A 15,000-nucleotide genomic window follows, 5' to 3' on the forward strand; every position below is an offset into this window, starting at 1 on the left:
TTTACTCCACTTTTAACTTCCAACTTTCCCTCGCCCCTTAGAAGAGCACTGGGGGAAAACATGGCACGAAAGGTAGCTCAAGTCTTTCCTGCTGCTCTGTGATTTTAAAAAATCATTTCCAGCAGCAGCTTATGCTGAAGACGCAGTCTCTCCTGCTTGATATAATGAATTAAATCTTACACGAAATGCCACTAACGACAGTGTTTCTCTCTTTCCTCCACATGCAGTAAACAGAATTTTTAAACAAGCYGAGTCCCACATGTTCAGAATCTGCTAGGAATATTAAGAGCCACAAATCTTCTTATAAAACTGTTTCTCTCACCATAAGATACCTTAAAGCAACACATTTCTGATGAGAGACTTAGGAAATAATTCTAAAGCAAATATCGAATGCTCATGTGAAACTACTTTCTCATTTGTTTCGGTTTACTGCCAACATTTTGATTTTTATTGCAACACTGATGAGACAAATAAATGTACATGCAGACCTTTTGGTCCGCTTGACGAATCCAGAGCCACATTAATTTAATTTTTGTTTTTTAAGCTTGAAATTCATGGTTYCTCTTGCATAAAATTCATATTGGTATGTCTTTTTTTTTTCCTTCTTTTCCTCCCAGCACCAAATGCTGACCCAAGGAGCAGGCAATCGCAAGTTCAAATGCACTGAGTGTGGCAAGGCCTTCAAATATAAACACCATCTGAAGGAACACCTGCGAATTCACAGTGGTGAGTAGCGGAGGTGCTGGTGTGCTCATTTGCATTTTGTTTAATTAGCTGAGTTTTAAAGACTGCTTAAAATTTACACAGTTCTGCTTCTGGCTTCTTGGAGCTACCAAGGTATTTCATAAGTGATATCTGAGTCATCCTCATTTATCATGCCGTTAATACCACGGTCTCGCTGAAAGATTTGGAAATAGTAAAGCTTCCTGCAAATAATATAGATTGTTTGGCAGTTTGAGTTCAGAAGCGTTCATTCATGGCTGTGCAGCGGGAACCTGAAGAGTCCATTATATTTTCCAAAATAAAAAGGTCCCCCCGAGTGAAATACAGCTCATATTCTCAGATAGCGAGTAACTGCCAAGCGTCTCAGATTGAATGACTTGGGCGTTTTGGCTCTCCTTCTTGATGCAGAATTCAGCACACAAAATGTCACCAGGCACACACTGACGTGGAGGTTCTAACATCAGGACTCAGTTTCTCATACTGGTGCTCATCCAGTGAAAATTTCATTTTTTTGGGAAGGAGAATTAAAAAAAAAAAAAAAAGGAAACAAATCAAATTTTAACAGTCTTGATTTGATTTGACTCAACTCCCTTCCCCACATGGTACTTACCTGTGACTTGCCCTGGTCCGTCTGGAGCCAATCTCACATTTTATGGCTGGAGAATCTGGAGAATCTGGGTTCTGACTGACCTCAAGACCTGTAGAAAGGCGATGTTAAAGCAGTGATGGTGTGTGACCATGTTCATAAAATTAATATTTCCCTCACTATTAATCATTGGATACACAAGACAGCCCGTTAGATATCAAATGTGATCGCTTGCAATTATAGCAGCAAGAATGATAAGTAACRTTTGGTTCTAATTATCATTTTAGGTGAAAAACCATATGAGTGTCCAAACTGCAAGAAACGTTTCTCCCATTCTGGCTCCTACAGTTCGCACATCAGCAGCAAGAAGTGTATTGGTTTAATCTCTGTGAATGGCAGAATGAGAAACAATATCAAGACGGGTTCTTCTCCTAACTCTGTATCTTCCTCTCCTACTAATTCAGCCATCACCCAGCTGAGAAACAAGCTGGAGAATGGCAAACCACTTAGTATGTCTGAGCAAACAGGCCTACTGAAAATTAAAACAGAACCACTAGATTTCAATGAGTACAAGGTTCTTATGGCCTCACATGGGTTTAGTGCAACTAGTCCTTTCATGAACGGTGGACTTGGAGCAACCAGCCCCTTAGGAGTTCACGCGTCCGCTCAAAGTCCAATGCAGCACTTAGGTGTAGGGATGGAAGCACCGTTGCTCGGGTTTCCTGCGGTAGGCAGCAATTTAAGCGAGGTGCAGAAGGTCCTACAGATTGTGGACAACACRGTTTCCAGGCAGAAAATGGACTGCAAGGCTGAAGAGATCTCCAAGTTGAAGGTTTACCACATGAAGGATTCATGCCCTCAAGCCGAGGAACAAGGAGTTACCTCCCCCAGTATTCCCCCTGTGGGTCTTCCAGTAGTAAGTCATAATGGTGCCACTAAAAGTATTATTGACTATACGTTAGAGAAAGTCAATGAAGCCAAAGCTTGCCTCCAGAGCTTGACCACAGACTCGAGGAGGCAGCTCAATAATATTAAAAAAGAGAAGCTGCGAACACTCATAGACCTGGTAACTGAAGACAAGATGATAGAGAACCACAACGTGTCCACTCCATTTTCATGCCAGTTCTGTAAAGAAAGCTTTCCTGGTCCCATTCCGTTGCATCAGCACGAGCGTTACCTGTGCAAAATGAACGAAGAAATCAAGGCAGTCCTTCAGCCTCACGAGAACATGGTTCCCAACAAACCTGGAGTGTTTGATAAGCAAACCCTCTTGCTGTCATCAGTACTTTCTGAGAAAGGAATGACTAGCCCCATCAACCCATACAAGGACCACATGTCTGTACTTAAAGCATATTACGCTATGAACATGGAGCCCAACTCTGATGAACTACTGAAAATTTCCATTGCTGTTGGCCTTCCTCAGGAATTTGTGAAGGAATGGTTTGAACAGAGAAAAGTCTACCAGTATTCAAGTTCCAGGTCACCATCACTGGAAAGGGCCAGTGCCAAGGTGGCGCTGGCTGCCACCAACAACACTCCCACTAAAGACTCTTTGTCAGCCAGATCTCCAATAAAGCCTGTGGACTCTATAACTTCACCATCTATAGCTGAACTCCATAACAGTGTTACTAATTGTGATACTCCTCTCAGGCTAACAAAACCTCCTCATTTTACCAATATTAAGCCAGTCGATAAATTGGACCACTCTAGGAGCAATACTCCTTCTCCTTTAAATCTTTCTTCCACATCTTCTAAAAACTCCCACAGTAGTTCTTACACTCCAAACAGTTTCTCTTCTGAGGAGCTTCAGGCTGAGCCATTGGACTTGTCTTTACCAAAACAAATGAAGGAACCCAAAAGTATTATAGCCACAAAGAACAAAACAAAATCTAATAGTGTAAATTTAGAACACAACAGTGTTTCTTCGTCATCTGAAAACTCAGATGAGCCACTGAACTTGACTTTTATCAAGAAGGAGTTTTCYAATTCAAATAATCTGGATAAAAGCACTAACCCAGTATTTGGTATGAACCCATTTAGTGCCAAACCTTTATACACAACACTTCCACCACAGAGCGCATTTCCCCCGGCCACTTTTATGCCACCAGTCCAGACCAGTATTCCTGGGCTGCGACCATACCCAGGACTAGATCAGATGAGCTTCCTACCACATATGGCCTATACCTACCCAACTGGAGCAGCTACTTTTGCCGATATGCAGCAAAGGAGAAAGTACCAGCGGAAACAAGGATTTCAGGTAAATTGTTTYGACCRTTTTTTCCTTCWGAAGGCTAGAATGTAGTAGTTTGTGATATGTCCTCTCGCAGAAGAAAAAGACCAAAGCTATAATCAACGTTTCCAACAAAATTAGCAGAGTTTATTTAAATCTGAACTTGGAAGGATGTGGTGGAGTAGGACAATAAATGGCAGTTACCTTAAGATAACCTCTGGTTGGATTCAGAAGCAGACCCGATTAGTTTGAACAGGCACAGTGACCTTTATTCTGTTAAGAGATCAGATGTTTCTCATTAGATTTGTAGTATAATAATAATAATAATAATAATAATAGTAATGATATCCTGAGAAAACCTGTCAAAAAAAAAAAAAAAAAAAAAAAAAAGGAAACTTTGCAGGGAAACTATATTTCCCCATAGAGAAAATGATCAGTGGGAGTCACCGCCACACTTGGACACAAAGTTGTGCGCCTCTAAGCAGCTTCATACAGCCTCATAGACACTGTAATCCATCCAAAGCCTTCAGAGCTTCCTTCTCCATATTTTKGGGGAATTTTTCACCCACCATTCATGGGAAAGTTCTCCTCCCTTCTCACAAATGTCTGGGGGATGAGAAATGCTGACCCATAGCCCCTTCTTTTGGACCACCTACTGCTCTTCCCAGACTCCTAGTCCTCTAATCCTGCCAGTCATCTGGAACAGCTTTGAAAAAACCCCAGAGATTAAATGAAATTATTTGGAGAGGTAGCAGCCAGGGCCCTTAATCGCAGACAAAGTCTCTCCCTGGACACATAATCTGGGTCAGCACTTCTTCATGCCCGGGTACAACCCTTAATCCTCCCCCCAGGTCGTCCCAGAGCCAGCACAGGTGTACCAAAGGATTTTGTCCCTTGCATGCCTGCAGTGAAGAGCAGCTTGACAGAATTCTTGTGCTTTTATAGCCTTTTGCTGGGTGTATTCAGACACAATATACAGAGTTTAGTTAAATGAGATTAACTGATTATAGATTAATAATTTTTTCTTACATTTGCGCCTGTTCCCCCATGTCCTATTACCGTCTATTAGTAATTTTACTGGCTAGTAAATGTTTTATAGTTTCAAATGTGAAAATCAGGTATAGTTTTACATTACAGACTGTAATCCCTCTTTGCACAATAGGAGCATAAATAGCACTGCACCTCCATAACAGCTGTTCCACTATTCCAATTTACAGTACATCTGCCCTCTTTGTAAATGTATTTAAGCCTATTTAATCTTCTCTAATATTAATTAGTGCAAACCTAGTCTAAGAAAACTGAACTGTGTGATAGCAAATGGAAATGTATGTTATCATGCAAGTTTGCACTCTCTTTGGATCAAGACAAAATAAATATCAAGAAATTTAATAATTTACTGATCCACATTCATTATTGCTTAATGCTGAAGGCTGTTTTAACATAGATAGAACATTGATAAAAAGTGTTATTAATATTCCCTATTTCAAATTACAAAATTAAATATAAAAATATAGCTTGAGGCCTTTAGTCGGGAGACATACATTTAAATGGATTGCATAATAATAACATTTGTACCTAAATATAAAATTCAATTAAAACCTTTCTACAGATACAGAATGTAACCAAGTTTTGGAATTTTGAAAAGAATGGTCTCCTAGATGTTGCTTACATTTACCTCCATAAAATGTTACAATACCTTTTGCTGGCCGTGAACAGCCTCCCCTCTGCACTTTTTGCTTCTTGGAAATATTTAGTGCTGATGCAGTAAATACTGTTGGTTTGCACAAACCATATTACTGCAAAGAGCTTAGAGACACAAAGTTGGTTTGAGGCATAGAAGGCTCCTTGTTATTTCCATAGTTTTCATCATCAGTTTCATTATTCAATGATGAATATGATTCGACATCATCAACTGATGATTTCAATCATCATTTTCAATAYTCAATCCTAAGATGAGAGGGACCACCAAGGAATGATTTTAACTTTCCTGGATGGGCAGGAGGGGTGGTGGGAGCGGCTGTCGCTGACCAGTGGTCCCCCCACAGGGAGAATTGCTTGATGGAACCCCAGACTACATGTCCGGCCTGGACGACATGACGGACTCGGACTCGTGTCTGTCCCGGAAGAAGATCAAGAAGACAGAGAGTGGCATGTACGCGTGTGACTTATGTGACAAGACATTCCAGAAGAGCAGTTCCCTGCTGCGACACAAATACGAGCACACAGGTAGGGCAGCTGCGCGCCGAGGGCAGGGCTGAGGCTGTGCTGTGTTCTTTCATGAGCACGTTTGTGCAGGGCTGAGGCTTTCAAAAAATTCTTTTGCTCTGGTTTGAGTTTTTTTTTTTTTATTTTTTTCTCGATGGTTATCGCTTGGTGAAAGGCAGTTGGGTGCAATGGGGTGAATGTCGGYGGGTGCAGTGCGAGATTTTGTGCAGATTGTGATGGCTCTGGTGGCAATCAGCACCTCCCAGGACAAGCCCTCTTGAGATGAAACAGGCCCTAGCCCTCAGAAACAACTGTGGCATGGTCAGCACGAAGTCTGGCACGGGAAGGAAGCGTGTCAGTGTATTTCTCGTTTCTTAGACACTATCTGACCCTGCTCTGTTTAATCCAATAGGAAAACTTCCACTGACGTTAGCAGCATGAGAGCTGGCTCTGGCTGAATTATCTGAGAGCCAGCAGCCCAGGGGGTTTCCTCTTGCTGTGATTTTGCACACCAGCAGCACAAGCAGGTTGCAGTTCACTTTTTCACTTCCCAGTTAATGCCCAGGGAAGGCTCCTTTCTTCCCTGAGCAGGAAGTGATTTTTGTCTRGCTCAAGGAAGCTTGCCAAAGCTCACCGCACACTGTCAGCTTAAAAAATACTTTGGTTTGAAAAAGACCTTCCGTCACACCTATGCTGGCTGTGGTTCCCCTCACAGAGAGCGCTCCCTTCCCACTGTCAGCCAGGAAAGAGCTCTCTGAGGGCCACACATCGGCTCAGAATGTTTCAGTTAGGGGAAAAYGGGACCGGAGCTTCCCAAATAATAGAGATATCAAGTTATGCTGGACAAAGGGAATGTGAATTATCATCTGAATTATTGTGCAGCACGACATAAACCAAACTCCAACTTCCCAGAGTTAGAAAAAGTTTACTCAGGAGGAAACTTTCCTTAACTTTGAAAGCTGAGTCCCGCTTCAGGAAATGAAGCAAGTCACATCATCCTTCAATCTCACCATGCAAGGGTAAAAACCTTATACCTCTCTATTAATACATCTTCCAGGCCCCACATAACCCTTTGGCTTTTTACAGATGAAAAATTTATATTTCGGAAGTGGACTGTGCCTTTAAAACAAAATCCTTTACTTTGTTATTGTTCCCTCTTACACTTTTCTTCCAAATTTTAAACTAATCCCACAAAGGAAAATACAAAAGGAAGTTAAAATACTCGTGGGATTAGGAAAGAAAATTAAAAGCAACATTTTGGACTAGATCAGCCAGTTCATTGGTGGAATGTGCTTCCCACTACATTATTCAGATCGAATTGTTTATTCAGTAGAAGAAGCTTTTGAAGGCTTTACGTCCCTGCACCTTTCCTCTCCTGAATGATTTTATTACAGCCATCTGCAAACATTATGGTTTACTACACTACTACTGTAAAGCTCTTATGTTAGAACTGGCCTTCATATATATCGGGATCTGGACATATGGTTGAATCCCATAAAGTTGGTAGTCCATAAGGTCGACAGACATATGGTTGAAAGGCTGAAAATTTGACAAGCTGAAATGTGTGCAATCACCTTGATTTGCAAAATAAACTGCATTCGTAATAGCAAAAATATGTTATGGTCCTGAAGTAGCACAGGAACCTACTGCCTAGAGAAATGCCACACAGCTGCAACTCGGGGACTCTTCTCCTGCTCCTTTCCTCTGTCCCTTTTGGCTTCTCAACTTCACATCTTTCAGTTTTATGGGACTCATCCTTATGATCCAGAGCATGTATAGGGTGTCAGGTTTAATAACCTAGAACCACAGCACATCATCAGGCTGGAGACTGGCATTTAGGGATGGGAAGGATGGTCCTATGGCAGAGGTACTGAGAGTGCTGAGCACTGCCCTGCCTCGCCACAGACTTCCTCTGTAAATCACAGCAAATGGCTTCAGCTTTCCCTCACCTTCACCCATCTTTGAAATGGGGGGAAATGATACCAGCCCCCCTCTCCGGGGTGTTGTAAATATCAATTCACGAAATCCTGCAAGAGAGCTCGATGGGTAAAATGGGAAGCATTGTGATCAAGGATTTTTGCGTTCAAGGAGCCTCAGTGCATCACGCTGGTGTTTGAGTGGCTGGGAGCTCTGAAAAGCTTGGCTGGGCCAGTCCTGGTGCACCTCAGTACCTCCCAGAGTTAGGAATCATGCTGCATTGGCACTCTGGCTCATGGCTCAGGTGCATCTTAAGTGAATTTCAAATGAATTTGATCGTTTCAGGCAGAGTTTGTAATTGCATTAATAACATAGGTGTGAAACTGCAGGCCATGTTCAGTGGAAGGAATTGAATTGAAAGTAACACCCTATTTTGCCTTTGGGGTCATTGTAAGAGCAGACTCAGGTTTTTCTACCAAATTTTTGATACCTGAAAAAGAAAAAAAACCCTTTTTTTCTGCGGGTGTTGCTGTTTTGTGAGCAGCTGATCACGACCTGTTGTAGCTTCATAAAAAACATGTTTTAGGGGGAAYTGAACACTTCCTGTCTTCCCTGGAGAAGCACAAATAATGGATGTTGTTTATAMCAATCTCCTTTATTCTGTTTGAAAAGAATATATGTGTTTTATTAATACTTTGGGACAATCAGATTGTTATTTGTCACCTGTTCTCAAGGTCCATGTACCTATTTCATCCAGTGATAGAACAGGGATTAAAAAAGCCTGACAGAGGCCCCTRAAAATTCACAGAGAAAATATTTGAAGCAAAACACTGACAGGTAAAATTACATGAGCTGCCTTAATCRTAAAACAGGAATATTTAAGGTATTGCAGTGGAGGTAAATTTCCCTGCCAGGACAAGATGACTAGGATTTGGCCAGTTCTTTGTGTCAACCCAAAAACTTTTGGTCGTACCTTGTGGCTGTCTGCAGCTCTGTGATTACCTCTGTACACCATGCCTGCCACAGCTGGAACGCAGTAGAAAAAGGCCCCCAGATTTCACAATCCATAGTTTTTAATTTGTGCAGTGTTGGTGGTATTCTGCAATAGCTTTCAGCTTCACGGGGAGAARGAAAATTTATTGCATTTCTGCAATGAGTGAATTGCAATGGTTCTGGCTCCTCTGCAATTTAGCGTAGAGGCCACTGTTCATTGCAGAACCGAATTCTGACAAGTTAATTTTGGGATGCCGTTGAATTTTGAGAGAAGACATGTGTCCCTCTTGGAGTCTGAGCTTCACAAGGTCCTATTTCCTTAAATCCAGAGAACACAGCTCTGTAATTAGGGTGCAGAGCACGGCAGGGAGCACAGGCGTTCRGTGCTCACATGATTTTCCTGTGGGGTCTTATGGACTCATCCTAATTTGGCCAGGCTGAAATTAGTTGAGCCAATATGGGATGTGTCTAATCTCAGATTTTTCCAAGCTGCTTAGCACGAGGTTCAAGACACTTTCCTTACGGAAGGTGAAGAAGGTGGTTGCCTTCGTGGCAAAGCGTCAGTGCTTTGGCGTGCAAAAAAAAAAACAACTTTGTGCTGCTGATAAGGAGGGAAAACAGGAGAGCAAACAGAAAGGAGCACATAGAAATAGAAAAATATCCTGGCTCCTGGTCCAGAGATCGAGGAGCAAGGTGAAAGTTAGTTTTTGTTCTGCCCTCGTCAACGCCCGTGTCTGCCGCACACCGGCTTTGCAGCGGCTCCACAAGGGAACTCTCAGCGTGCCTGCTCCGCAACAAAAGCTGGAAACAGTTTTTCAGAATCCTACCTAGAAATTTAAAATCCTTTCATTGTTGTTCTATATTACATCATATTCTATTTTATTGCTTGTGTGGGCTGTGGAGGGCCTCATAGCTGTGCTAGGGCTTTCATCCCTTCCTTTTCCACTGTATATTTTATTAAGAMCTCTTTTTTATTTTTGTAGCTTTCATGCTGATGCAAGCACTAGTTTTATTTCCAGATTGATTCTGTAAACTAAATATTGTTCTTGAGCCTGGTAGCAAATCAGCTCTCTCTGGCTAGTATTTTGAATTCCCAGCTTGGGAGTTTTCTTTATTTAGAGCTTGATTCATAAAAAATTTACATGCTATTTAAAGGTTATTTTTTCTTGCTTTACTCTGATACAAGTTTAGAATTCCCCATTTTACACTCAAATAAAGAAAAAAAAGGGGGATATATTCTATGGTTGTGAAATTTGCTCGGCAGACAAGGTCTCCCATTGAAAATGGAACAGGTGCAGCTTGGGCAATTATATATAAATTGCATTTATCTTGCACCTTTGACCACTTTGCTATGCTCTGGCCACTAATCCATCTCCATTGGGACTACATCTAACATCCAAACCCCCAAGCAGCTTCAAAAGCACTGCCTTTAAAAAAAAAAAAATTAAAACAAACTGTCACAAAAATGTTTCCTTCTCCTCTCCAAAGGGTGGGRTTTCTGTTGAACCCCCTCCCATGGAAAAGAGACCCACTTGCCTTAGGYAAAAGATGGGTGATATTTAGTCTGGGACCGGTGACAGCTTGTGATCTGATGTCTTGTGACTTTTATCCCACTGCAAATGGGAAATGCACAGCTTTGCAGTCAAAGGCTTTTAGCCCAGGAAGATTGAGAGATAGTTAACTGTCGGCGATTTTGTTGTTGTTGCTTCATTTCAACAGAAATGCAATTTTAGAGACTTTGCAAACAGATTAGTTATAATTTCCCCACTGTAGATTGAGCGGGGGCCCCATGGGAACCTGTGTTTTGCAATGAAGGGAAAAAAAAAAGGCCCAAACGTTTCCTCTAGATATTTGAGAGGCATTTATCATTTAGTTTCATTGCAAAATGTGGCATCTACACCTTTCATCCATCTGACGAAACACAAGTGTCTCGTGAGCCCTTCTGAGAGCTTCCTTGGGTCCKTCTCTCCTAGCTCCATCCCACATGGATGATGCAGGGGATTTGGGATGAGACTGAGTAAAACCTATGGGGTGGGATGTTCAAAAATGCTTCATTTTGACTTATGTCTATTCCAGTGATGTTATGATTGTTGTGACATTGCATGACAGTGCTTTAGGACAAGGTGATGGCTTCAAAATTAACAAGAATGAGTTTAACTATTAGGCTTTTAGAAATTAGGGAGATATTATTCTATATTAGGAAGRAATTCTTCACTGTGAGGGTGGTRTGGCCCTGCYCAGGCTGGACGGGGCTTGGAGCATCCTGGGATCRTGGAAGGTGWCCCTGCCCATGGCAYGGGGTGAAATGGGATGAGCTTTAAGGTCCCTTCCAACCCAAACCTTTCKGGGATTCTGTGTCTACCTAAAGTTTTAGGTCCTCCTCCCCCATGTACAATTGCAGACTTATCCCCATTCTCAGTGTGAAATACCTCCAGCTTTATTTTATGACCTCCTAACACATTGTAGGGATTAAACAGTCCYTTTAAATGGCTGAAATACTGGGTTTTGCACGTGAAGGGAAGAAAATAATTCTTCTGCAAATGTTCAGAAACCTGATACATTTAAAAACATATTTCAATTAGTGTTGTAACAGCTGCACGCTGAGCACTGCTAAGGTATGTTGTGTGGTGTCTGAACAAAGAACTTTGCCCGAGCTGTCAGGTTCCCTCAGATCAAAAATGAGGCCTTGATATGGCTGTGGTAGACTAAATAGCTCCAACATTGCCTTTTTAGTACTCACATAAATTAATATGAAAATACAAAGTATTTTAATCTGCTCATTTCTAAATCAATTTATAAAATATGGATGATTCCCTGCCAGGCTACTTCTGAGCATGGCACGAGAGCCACGTGCAAGGGATGAGCAAAACAGGCAAAAACTGAGGGATGAGCACATCACCCAACCTTTGGAAGGTGGTGGCAAGTCTGGATGAGAAGCAGTGGAGAGTGACCTCAGTTTGAGGAGAGGAAAAGTGTTGGGAGCTGGATGTGGCACGGCTGTGGGGTGAGAATCACAGAGAGAATGGTTTGGGTCAGAAGGGATCATTAAAAAGTGATTTTTGTCTACCTGCCCTGCCCTGCATCTTCACCAAGACCTGGTTGCTCAGGGCCCCATCCAAWCTGACCTGAAAYGTTTCCAGGGATGGGACAGAGAAGGACATCAGAGATAGTGTGCATCAAAATCATCATCAGAAGTAGATCAAGTAGATCATCCAAAAAAATGAGGGGATTTGAAGTAATGGAGGAGAGATGGTGGAGAAGTAGAACAAGACAAGGGTTGGGCTTGTTGATGTTGGGAAAAGAAAGTCAGAGGGAGGGACTGAGACAACGTGGGCAGTTCTGTGAGGAGGATACAAAAACGGTGCTGAGGGAAAGCAGAAAGTCTGTGAGGAATAAAAAATAAACAAAATTAGCAATTGTGGAGGTATTAGCAAGGGTGCTGCTCTGAGGGAACTCAGGCAGGACAATGGGGTCAAGGCAGAGGTTCATCCCACAGGGTGCTGGTGGCACTGGGGAAGCTCCCACCTCACCCCTGAGGGTTTTCCACTGGCACTGCTGGGGTTTGAGAGCGCTTAGGCTGAGAGCGCTTCGGGATTTTAAGCTAATTTGAGTAAGTGACTTGATCGTGCTTAAATCTCCTGAGCTAAGACTCTGGGATTTCCCCTTGGTGGCTAAACTTGTGCCCTGAATCGCAGGTAGCTGACTCCAGCTCTGGATTTGGTACACCCCTGGGTCAAAGGGGTCCAAAGCCAAAACACATTTATAGCTCAAAGCCCAGAGCTTTTCTTCAAGCTTGACTTTCAACCAACAGGTTAAATTGGCAGAAATGCAGATTTAGGAAACAGCTCACACAAGTAATACTGCGATAATTCAATACATCAAGTTTGAATTTTCTGTTTTATTATGAAGAGAAATAAAGGAAAAAAAAAAGAAACCTTGTATGTGTGCAAGCTTAGGAAGCTCTCTTACAAAGAAATGCAGTCTGAGCTCTAATTTCCAGGCATCTACTAGTTACCCTGTCACTTGAGTTGCTTTAGCTGTGGTTTCTCCTGAATTTTCCTTTCTGCCAGATCTCTCCTTCATTTCATAACACAATTTTGGCTTCCTTGAGGATTCGTTAATCACACCTTATTAAATGTGAACTTTCACAGTGGGACTTGAAGGTAGCTGTGACTGGATTGAAAAAGAAAATTAGCATAGTCCTTGGTATTCATTCTCAGCAACTTTGCTATGAAAGTGGAGTTTTTTCTRTGCCTGACTTTCCGTGCTTTCACGTCCTGGGGGTAAAAGCAGATCAGGTTCATAAGGGAGCAGCTTGAGCTTTCCTGGAAGTTGAGATCCTTCAGTGGTCTGAAAGAATTTATATTTTTTCCTGCTGGATTTCCTTCCACACTGGTGCTTCCCCTTTGCTCTCAGCTGGCACTGCACCGTACTCATCCTCTCCCTGCTCTTGCTTCTGTAAAATTAAAGAAAAAACACACTTTCACAACAGACAGGATGGGAGGGCTCTGGTGTGAAGTTTATTTCTGTTCTGGTCACATGCTGCATGAGCTAAGTATGATAAATAAGCTCGAGGAATCAGGCCAGTTCACTAATAAGTTCCTAATGATCTGCTCTAGCAATAGGACATGCAAAACAGGGATCCACATTTCAGGCACCAAACACCAGGATTTTCATATCCATGAAAAATAGCATGAAATATAAAATCATGACCAATTGGCATGGTATCTGCCTGCATGGTTGCACCACTCAACCGAATGACACTTAGATTATAACTGACATACCTAAAATTTAAAAAAAAAACAAACCCAAAATCTGGCTGAAGGTACTAATGTTTGATTTTATTTTTTGCCTTCTGCAATCTAAGTTTGGTGATCGGTCTTCACTAATTCCAATCTTTGCACCATATGTTATGTCTGGATATCTCACGGTTGCATCATGCTTTGCTGAGTTTTGTCGTGTGGCATCATGCTGACAAGTATTTTTTGTCAGCTCTATTTTGGAATTAAGCTTTCAGTATGGCAGTTCTGGAAGGTGTTGAAGGCATTCCTGTGCTATTTGTGGCCTGGGATCAACCAGATGTGTTTAGGCTTGGCACTGGTTTTGAGTTTCAAACATTGGTTCGAAACTGTCTGAAATGCCAAAGGAAATACTGTTTTCTGCAGCTTAACACCACTTTAGCACTCAGCGAGTGGCTGACAACATTTTATTTAGAAACCCCTTATGCTTCTGTGGCAGATGTATGTATTTGTATTTGCTCACGTGGTGGGGGGAAAACATCTTTTGGTCCTTGAGGGCTTCCTCTGGTGGGCGAGGGATGGAGCAGGGGTGGGTTGGGGTGGGTCCAGCTCCTGCCAGCAGCAAAACCCTCCTGGACTCAAAACCCTCAGAATCTCAGCTCTCTGCTGCTGTCACCAGACCTGTCAGGAGCATCCCAAGGGAATGGGTGTTGGCTCACCTTGGGGTGCTGCAGGTGGGGAAGGCTCAGCCAGCATTTGGCTTGAGGCCGTGTGGCAGCTCCGGTGAAGGCACAGAGATAAGATGTTGGCTTCCTGCTATTCATCAGACATGTAACAAAGAAAACTTGAAGAAACAAAGGTTTTCTCTGCAGGCTAATCTCTCCAGCGAGGCGGGGAAAGAACTACGGCGTGTATGTGATGCTGTCAGCAGAATTATTTATAAATGGGGATATTTTTCGAACATTTTCATGGGTGTCAGCTGCTCGCTAGAGCTGCCAGTTTTCCATTGATGCTCTCTGAGTCATTTTCTTTATTATCCTGAGCTGCTTGAGTAAAATTACTACAATCAACACCATGCAAGCCCTAAGTTGTAGCATAAATGTGGGGTTGTTTTTTGAGGGTTTTTTTTTTTTGTTTGTTTTGCTTCTGCAGTGGAACAAGAAAGTAGGGTGGTTTGGTGGGAAGAAGAAGAAGAAAGGGGTGGTTCAGTGGGAAGAAGAAGTGGGAGGTTTGGAGGGAAAAGAAGAAGAAAGTGGGGTGGTTCAGTGGGAAGAAGAAGGGGGAGGTTCAGTGGGAAGAAGAAGAAGAAAGTGGGGTGGTTTGGTGGGAGGAAGAAGGTGGGGAGGTTTAGTGGGAAGAAGAAGAAGAAGGTTGGGAGGTTTAGTGGGAAGAAGAAGAAAGTGAGATGGTTCAGTGGGAAGAAGAAGAAGAAAGTGGGGTGGTTTGGTGGGAAGAAGGGGTGGTTCAGTGGGAAAAAGAAGAAAAAAGTGGGGTGGTTTGGTAGGAAGAAGAAGAAGGTGGAGTGGTTCAGTGGGAAGAAAAAAAAAGTGAGGTGGTTTGGTGGGAAGAAAAAAAAAGTGGGATGGTGTGGTAGGAAGAAGAAAAAA

At 42.5% G+C, this 15,000-nt stretch overlaps 1 protein-coding gene across 3 annotated transcripts in view; it reads left to right on the forward strand.

The window, feature by feature from the left end:
- The window catches only part of ZEB2 (zinc finger E-box binding homeobox 2), a 115,092-nt gene that overhangs the window by 97,897 nt on the left and 2,195 nt on the right, over positions 1–15,000 (forward strand). For all 3 annotated transcript variants that reach the window (XM_057372231.1, XM_057372232.1, XM_057372233.1), the window contains 3 exons: positions 618–726; positions 1,597–3,566; positions 5,585–5,765. In XM_057372231.1, coding sequence (XP_057228214.1) covers positions 618–726; positions 1,597–3,566; positions 5,585–5,765 — 2,260 coding nt within the window. The remainder of the gene's footprint in view (positions 1–617; positions 727–1,596; positions 3,567–5,584; positions 5,766–15,000) is intronic.

Source organism: Malurus melanocephalus, unplaced genomic scaffold (assembly GCF_030028575.1).
Source record: "Malurus melanocephalus ecotype Western Australia unplaced genomic scaffold, MMel_1.1 scaffold_167, whole genome shotgun sequence".
Lineage (NCBI taxonomy): Eukaryota > Metazoa > Chordata > Aves > Passeriformes > Maluridae > Malurus > Malurus melanocephalus.